Source organism: Lipotes vexillifer, unplaced genomic scaffold (assembly GCF_000442215.2).
Source record: "Lipotes vexillifer unplaced genomic scaffold, Lipotes_vexillifer_v1.1 scaffold875, whole genome shotgun sequence".
In the NCBI taxonomy this organism is placed as follows: Eukaryota; Metazoa; Chordata; class Mammalia; order Artiodactyla; family Lipotidae; genus Lipotes; species Lipotes vexillifer.
The window spans coordinates 1,459,704-1,467,928 of record NW_006792177.1 but is presented as its reverse complement, the minus strand read 5'-3'; the positions used below and the strand labels follow the sequence as shown (position 1 = coordinate 1,467,928).

The 8,225-nt window shown below is 40.3% G+C and overlaps 1 protein-coding gene across 1 annotated transcript in view; it reads right to left on the bottom strand.

Moving 5' to 3' along the window:
- Nucleotides 1-691: 691 nt before the first annotated feature.
- Nucleotides 692-8,225, bottom strand: part of TGM6 (transglutaminase 6) — a 36,933-nt gene continuing 29,399 nt past the window's right edge. The window contains 3 exon segments of the mRNA XM_007465428.1: nt 692-974; nt 2,175-2,296; nt 2,575-2,731. Of these exon segments, the coding sequence (XP_007465490.1) occupies nt 692-974; nt 2,175-2,296; nt 2,575-2,731 (562 nt within the window).

Below are 8,225 nucleotides of genomic sequence, written 5' to 3'. Positions count from 1 at the left end.
GGTTGTACGAGATCCCTGATGACCATAGCTAGATCAGATTTGGGGCTCTATCCCCAAACTCAGCTGGGCTTGATGTCCCCTCCTCTTTCTTCAGCTTCTTTCAGGCAGCAGTAACAACTCCCTTCCCCACGCGTTCCTCCTCCCCACCTCCAGTTGCTGGGCCTGTGTCTTCATTGAAGGAAATTCTCCCATCACTTTAAACCCAATACTTTTCAGGAACATGACTTTAGGGTAAAACTTTGCTGGTGTAAATGGCATGCACATGGGCCCCAGCTCTGTCTCTAGCTTACCCCGTGGCCATAGGCTAGACTGTCCCCTCTGTGTAAGACAGGAGTGTTGAGGGATATTTAGGTGTCAGTGCCAAAACTTTTGGGTTCTCTGTCAGAGCTTGGAGAATATTCTTGATCTGGCTGTGGTCAGAGCATTGAAGAGTTGAGAGACAAGCAAGGAGAGTGCAGGGGTCAGCCAGGGTGATGGTGAACTGGCTGGCAGGAGGTGGCACAGCCGGGTGGGCCAAGGTTACTGTGATGCTCGGTCCATCAGGTCATCCGCAATGAGGGTGATGAGATGAAGGTGGTAATGGCTCCTTATGTCATCCATCATTGTCCAAACGTTTAAGGGTTACTGAGTCTAACACCTCATTTTACATATAGGGACACTGTGGCCCAGGAGGGGAAGGACTTGCCCAAGTTCACAGAGTAGGGCAGAAGCTGAAGCAGGACTGGAACCCAGGCCTCCTTGCTCCCATATGGGAAGGACAGAGAGGTGAACAGGAGGGGAACAGGGGCCATCTCTTCCACTCTTGGCCCCCCATGGCCCATAATTTGGCTGTGGCCATGTGGATGATCACAAAGCCTTTGATGTCCGGGAAGTGGGAGCTGATGAGCTCCACCTGCAGCTGCCGTGGGCCGCTCTTGGAGGGGATGATGTTGAATTGGACTGAGGCCCTCTCTTGGGGCTGCAGGCTGGGCACACTGGGGAAATGGGAGAAAGGCAGACCTTCAGCTCTGTCTCATTCCTGAACCTGGTCTTCCAGTCCACAGCTCTCCAGAGCCCTTAGGATCAAAGTCACACCTTGTGGCTTGACATTCAAGCCTTTCAATATGCTTTCAGCTTAGTTACCCCTTCTACCACTTCTTACTTCTTTCAACCAGTCAGGCTAGTCTCCTCCCTGTGCCCTGAACATACCTTACACTTCCCCTCCTCTGGGCTTTTGTCTGGTCTGTTCCTCCTACCTAGGGTGCCCTTCCCATTCCAATTACATCCGAGGCCCAGATTAAGATTTTCTTCTTCCAGGAGACCTTCCCTGACTATACCAGCCATGGAGACCTCTGACTGGGAAGTTCTCCATCCTTCTTGATCCCTGAAAATCTCCACAATTCATCACTTAAGCCCCAGCTTAAATACCAGCTCCATTGGGGCTTTCCCCTGGTCCCACCCAATCCCAACTCAAGGGCTATCTCTGAGCTCTTGGACCTTGAGGGTCCATCCCTTTGCACAAATCACACTGTCTTCGTTTGAAGAACCATATATTGCTGAGAGTCCTTCTTCAGGCAGAACCGCATCTGTTCATCTTGGTGTTCCCAACAGTTGACACGTGGGTCAGAGCACAGGCCAATATGATCAAGGACCATATGAGTGTGAGTGAGTGAATGAATGAGAGAATGAATGAATGAATGAGTGAATGATTGAGAATGAGTAAATAAATGAGTACACTGATAAATAGAATATGTGTGAATGAATGCATACATGAATGAATGAGTGAATGAATTGGTAAATGAGTGAGCAAATTAAAGAAAGAATGAGTGGATGAATGAACCAGTCAAAACTGAGTTGAGTAGATAAATACATGAATGAATGAGTGAAAACATGAAAAAAGTGTGAATGAATGAGTGAAGGAGAGAGTAAATGAATAAGAGTGAGTGAATGAATAAGTAAATGGATAAATGAAAGAAAATATGAATGTGAATGAGTGGACAAGTTATATGACCAAATAAGTTAATGATTAAATAAATAAAGAAATGAATAAATGAAGAAAGGCTGTAGTGTCTAGGCAGTGGGATGGTTCCTGGGGATCCAGAATCTCTCCCTCCTCCCCCTGCTGGCAGTGTCTTTACGGCCCATTTTATAAGGAAGGGCTATAAGCAGCCCTCCCACCCCAGGCTGACACTTACTTGATGCTGAGCTGTCCCTGGAGAAGGCCACTGCCCTCCACCATCAGCATACAGTCCTGCACTCTCTCCAAGAGGGGGTTGACCACCATCACTTCCACCCCCACCGTGGTTGGGCCAGGCACCTGGAGGGGCAGTACCCATAAGTCACTCCCCCTCCTCCCCATTCTCCCAGGAAATCCATGATCTTGGCTTGGTCAGAGGATGGGGAGTTAAACTTGTCTACCACTTGCTTCCACCTACACCATTACTGAGATCTATCATTATATCCATACTCCTGCATCCACACCACTTATTCCAACCCTTGAGAGCTGAAGCCAGAGCTAAAAGCACAAACCCCCAGCCTCTGATGCCCTCCCCCAGCTCTGACGGAGGCCTGCTAGGAACAGGTTACAGGAGTCACCTTAATGGTGATGAAGTCCTCCAGAGTAATGTCCTTCTCCACCAGGAGCTTCTGTCCCTTGGTGACAAGGTACATGGCAGCCAAAAGGATCTTCTTGTCCTCTGTCAGGTCTTCCTTATATTGAGAGTAAGATATTGCAATTGGGATCTTTTTCTCTGGAAGGGAAAGCAGAGGTGGGAACTGGGAGTCTGATGTTCTTTTTCAAAGAACCTAGAAAAGGAAGGGAAGGCTAAATTCATAGTTATATGCTCTATGATCCTTGTAACCAATCTGAGATAGTAATTACTATCATCTGTTCACAGATTAAGAAAGCTAAGGCTCAGAGTGGGTAATTTCTTGTCCAATGTCACATAGCAAGTAAATCAAGGCTCCAAGATAAGGTCGGATTCAAATTCAGGCCAGTCAGCTACCCATGACACCAGACTCTCTCTCTAAGAGCTTCTGGAGATGTGTTTAAAATCCCCCCAATCATTCCAAAAGGAAATCTCTCACTCCATCAACAATTTATCCCATCAGGAATTCACTCACTGTTTAATGAGCACCTACTATGTGTTAGGTGCAGAGAAGAGGGAGGTCAAAGGCCTACCTCAAGCTTCCAACTCAGTGAGGAGGCCAACTTCCTCACAGCTTCTCCAAATCCTCTCTCCTCATTAAGGCGCAGTTCCAGCCAGGCTCACCAACTGTGAAAAGGCTTCACCTATGCCCTCACCCAAAAGGCAAAATGATCTTTTGCCTTTTGCCTTCTGAGCTCCTGTGGTTCTGGCCATTTCCATCTCTCTCTCATCAGCCACAAACAACTTGCCTATGCAGTCCCTTCTTTTTTTTTTAAATAAATTTATTCATTTACTTGTATATACATTTTTATTTTTGGCTGCGTTGGGTCTTTGTTGCTGCACGCGAGCTTTCTCTAGTTGGGGCAAGCAGAGGCTACTCTTCCTTGTGGTGCGCGAGCTTCTCACTGCGGTGACTTCTCTTGTTCCAGGGCACGGGCTCTAGGTGTGTGGGCTTCAATAGTTACAGCATGGGGGCCCTAGAGCACGTGGGCTTCAGTAGTTGTGGCACACGGGCTTAGTTGCTCTGCAGCATGTGGGATCTTCTCGGACCAGAGCTCAAACCCATGTCCCCTGCATTGGCAGGCAGATTCTTAACCACTGCACCACCAGGGAAGTCCCGTACAGTCTCTTCTTTGGAGCATGGGTCACCACAGGCCATAGGTGACTGTTAGTCACATATATATATTTGACCACTATACATTTTTTTCTTTTAGGTACAACACGTCCTTTCCAGTTTGCCCAGGCTCTACCATCCCCTACTGTCTTATCGCTACTGCTTCCTTTATTTCTGTTTCCTTCCTGCCTCCAAAGGCATCTGAGTTTTCAACCTGTGGGAAAGATCCTTAAAGGATTCAAACTCTCTGTTCCCCAAGAGCTTTGCATACAGTCGATGTTTCTTGAATGCCCATAGCTGATCCATGTGTCAAAGTTCTACCATGTTTTTATGGGTTCCCTTAGTCCAGGAGGCCATTACTAAGAGAAGGCTTACTACAGTACTAGTAATAATTAATCATTTTAAAAGCTGACTTTTACTGAGGGATTAAAGTGTCTGGGGCACTTGGAAGCACATTCATGGATTAACTCATTTAATCCTTACAACAATCCCATGAGCAAGTATTATTATCCCCAGCTTATAATAATCCCAACAATACTGACAATCACTACCATAAATTTAATGTTCATTAGTGGTAGGAATTATGCCAAATATTTTATATATGTTATATCATTTACTCCTTGCATGGTGGGAGATGAGTGGTTCTCAAAGTGTGGTCCTGGGACCAGTAGCATCAGCATCTCCTGGGAACTTACTAGAAGTGCAAATTTTAAGGCTCCAGAGTGAAGAACCACCAGATGCTCCCAATTATGCACATGGACAGAGCTTTGGACATTAGTTCAGACCACGGGAGAAGGGAGGAGAAAGACTACTCCTTACAATATTCAGGACAGAGCTCCTTGAAGTTCTCTGGGTCATGGACTCCACCAACAATCTAATAAAAATGGAGACCCTTTTCTTAGAATAAATGTTCTCAACAGCACCATCAACCACTAGATATAACTGATAACTATAGACTACTTCATCCAACAAGAGCAGAATACACATTCTTCTCAAGCTCATATGGAATATTTCCCAAGAAAGACCACAGTCTGGGCCATGAATAACACATTAACAAATTTAAAAGAATAAAAATTATACAATGTATGCTCTCAGACCACAAGAGAATTAAACTAGATATCAGTAACAGAAGGATAACTGGAAGACTCCAAAATATTTGGAGATTAAACCACACACTTGTAAATAACACTTAGGCTAAAGAAGATATCTTGAAAGAAATTTAAAAATATTTTGAACTAAATGAAAATATAACTTAAAATTTGTGGGATGCAGCAAAGCAGTGCTTAGGTAGAAATTTATAGCACTGAATGCATATATTAGAAAAGAAGAAATATATAAAAGCAATAAATCTTAAATTTCCATCTTAAGGAACTAGAAAAATAACAAATTAAATCCAAAGTAAGCAAAAGAAGAGAAATAAAATTTAGAAAAAAGCTCGATCAGAAATCAATAAAATTGAAAACAAGAAATCTAAAGAGAAAGTCACCAAAACCAAAAGCTGTTTTTTTTTTTTTTTCAAGATCAATAAAACTGATAAGCCTCCAGCCAGGCTAAATAAGAAAAAAAGAGAGAAGACACAAATTACTAATATCAGAAATGAAAGAGGGACATCACTATAGATCCTATGGACATTAAAAGGATAATAAAGGAATATTTTGAACAACCCTATGCCCACAAGTTTTATAACCTAGATGAAATGTACCAATTCCTTGAAGACAGAATCTGCTAAAAGTCACAGAATAAGAAATACACAATCAGAACAGGTCTATGTCTATTAAAGAGATCAATGGTGAATCAAAGAATCAATAGTGAATAACCTTTCAAAACAGAAAACACTGTGCCCAGATGAGTTCAGTGGTGAATTTTACCAAGCATTTAAGGAAGAAATGACATCAATTCTCTAAAATCTCTTCCAGAAGATGGAAGCAGAGGGAATACTTCCTAAACCATTTCATGAGGGCAGCATAACTCTAATACCAAAACCAGACAAAGACATTACAGGAAAAGGAAATTACAAACCGATATCGCTCATGAACATTGATGCAAAAACCCTCAACAAAATATTAGCAAATTTAATCCAACTATGTATAAAAAGAATTCTATATCTCGATCAAGTGGGATTTATTCCAGGTATACGAGGTTGGCTCAAAATTCAAAAATCAATTAATGTAACCCATTACAACAATAAGCTAAAGAAGAAAAGTCACATGATCATATCAGTAGATGCAGAAAAAGCAGTTGACAAAATCCAATACCTATTCATGATTAAAATTCTCAGCAAACTAGGAATAGCTGAGGAATTTCCTCAACTTGATAAAGAACATCTACAAAAAACCTAGAGCTAACAACATACTTAACAGTGAGAAACTCAAAGCTTTCCCACTAAGAACAGGAAAAAGGCAAGGATGTCTCTCTCACCACTCCTTTTCAACACTGGACTGGAAGTCCCAGCTAAGGCAAAAAGACAATAAAAGGAAATAAAAGGTATACATATTTGGAAGGAAGAAATAAAACGGTCTTTGTTCACAGATGACATGATCATCTATGTAGAATATCTGAAAGAATCAATAATAAAAAAACTCCTGGAAGTATTCATACTAATTACTAATTATAGCAAGGTCACAGGATATAAAGTTAATTTACAAAATTCAATCACTTTTTAAAATGTACCAGCACTAAACAAGTGGAATTTGAAATTTAAAATACCATTTATATTAGCACCCCCACAGTGAACAACTCAGGCATTAATCTAAAAAAATATGTAGAAGATATGTATATACATGAGAAAAACTATAAAAAACTCTGATGAAAGAAATAAAAAACTAACTAAATTAATGCAGAGATATTCCATGTTCATGGATAGGAAGACTTGATATTGTCAAGATGTCAGTTCTTCCCAACTTGATCTATAGTCAAGGCAATTCCATCAAAATCCCAGAAAGTTATTTAATGGATATCAACAAATTGATTCTAAACTGATTTATGAAAAGAGGCAAAAGACCCAGAAGAGACAACACAATATTAAAGGAAAAGAACATCAGAGGATTAACACTCCCTGACTTTGGCTTACTATAAAACTACAGTAATCAAAAGAGTGTGGTATTGATTAAAGAATAGACAAATCAGTGGAAAAAAATAGAGCCCAGAAGTAGATCCACACAAATGTAGTCAACTGATCTTTGATAAAGGAGCAATGGAGAAAAGATTGTCCTTTTAATAAGTGGTGCTGGAACAACTGGACATCCACACTAAAAAAAAGATTCTAGACACATACATTATACCCTTTACAAAAATGAAATTAAAATGGATCATAAGCCTAAATGTAAACTGTGAAACTATAAAACATCTAGACAATAACATAGGAGAAAACATAGATTATATTGGGTATGATGATGACTGAATTTTTAGGTACAATACCAAAGGTATGATCTGTGAAATAAAAAATTGATAAGTTGCACTTTATTAAAATTAAAAACTTCTGCTCTGTGAAAGAATTGTCAAGAGAATGAGCAGATGAGCCACAAACTGGGAGAAAATATTTGCAAAAGACACATCTGATAAAAGACAATTATACAAAATATACAAAGAACTCTTAAAATTCAACAATAAGAAAATGAACAACATGATTAAAAAATGGGCAAAAGATCTATACAGACACCTCACCAAAGAAGATGTACAGATGCATATGAAAAGATGTTCACATCATTATGAAATTTCAAATTAAAACAAGATACAACCACATACCTATTAGAATCACAAGAATCCAAAACACTGACAACACAAAATGTTTAAGAGGATGTGGAGCAACAGGAACTCTCATTCATTGATGGTGGGAATGCAAAGTGTTACAGCCATTTTGGGATACTTTGGCAGTTTCTTAGAAAGCTAAACATATTCTTATCATACCATTAGCAATCATGCTCCTTAGTAGTTACCCATATAAATTGAAAACATGTCCACAAAAAAACCTGTACATGGATGTTTATACCAGCTTTATTCATAATTGCCAAAACTTGGAAGCAATTAAGGTATTCTTCAGTAGGTGAATGGATCAATCAACTGTGGTATATCCATATAAAGGAATACTATTCAGTGATAACAAAAAACGAGCTATCAAGCTATGAAAAAATCATGAGGAATCTTAAGTACTTATTTCTAAGTGAAAGACACCAATCTGAAAAGGCTACACACTGTATGATTTCAACTCTATGATATTTAGGGAAAGGCAAAACTATGGCGACAGTAAAAGGATCAGTGGTTGCTAGGGGTTTGAGATGAGGGAGGGAGAAGTGAATAGGTGAAGAACAGGGAATTTTAGGGCAGTGAAACTATTCTGTATGATACTCTAATGATGGATACATGTCATGCATTTGTCAAAACCCACAGAATGTACAATATGGAGTGAACCCTAACGTAGACTATAGACTTTAGTTAGGAATAACATGTACCAGTATTAGCTTGTCAACTGTAACAAATGTACCACA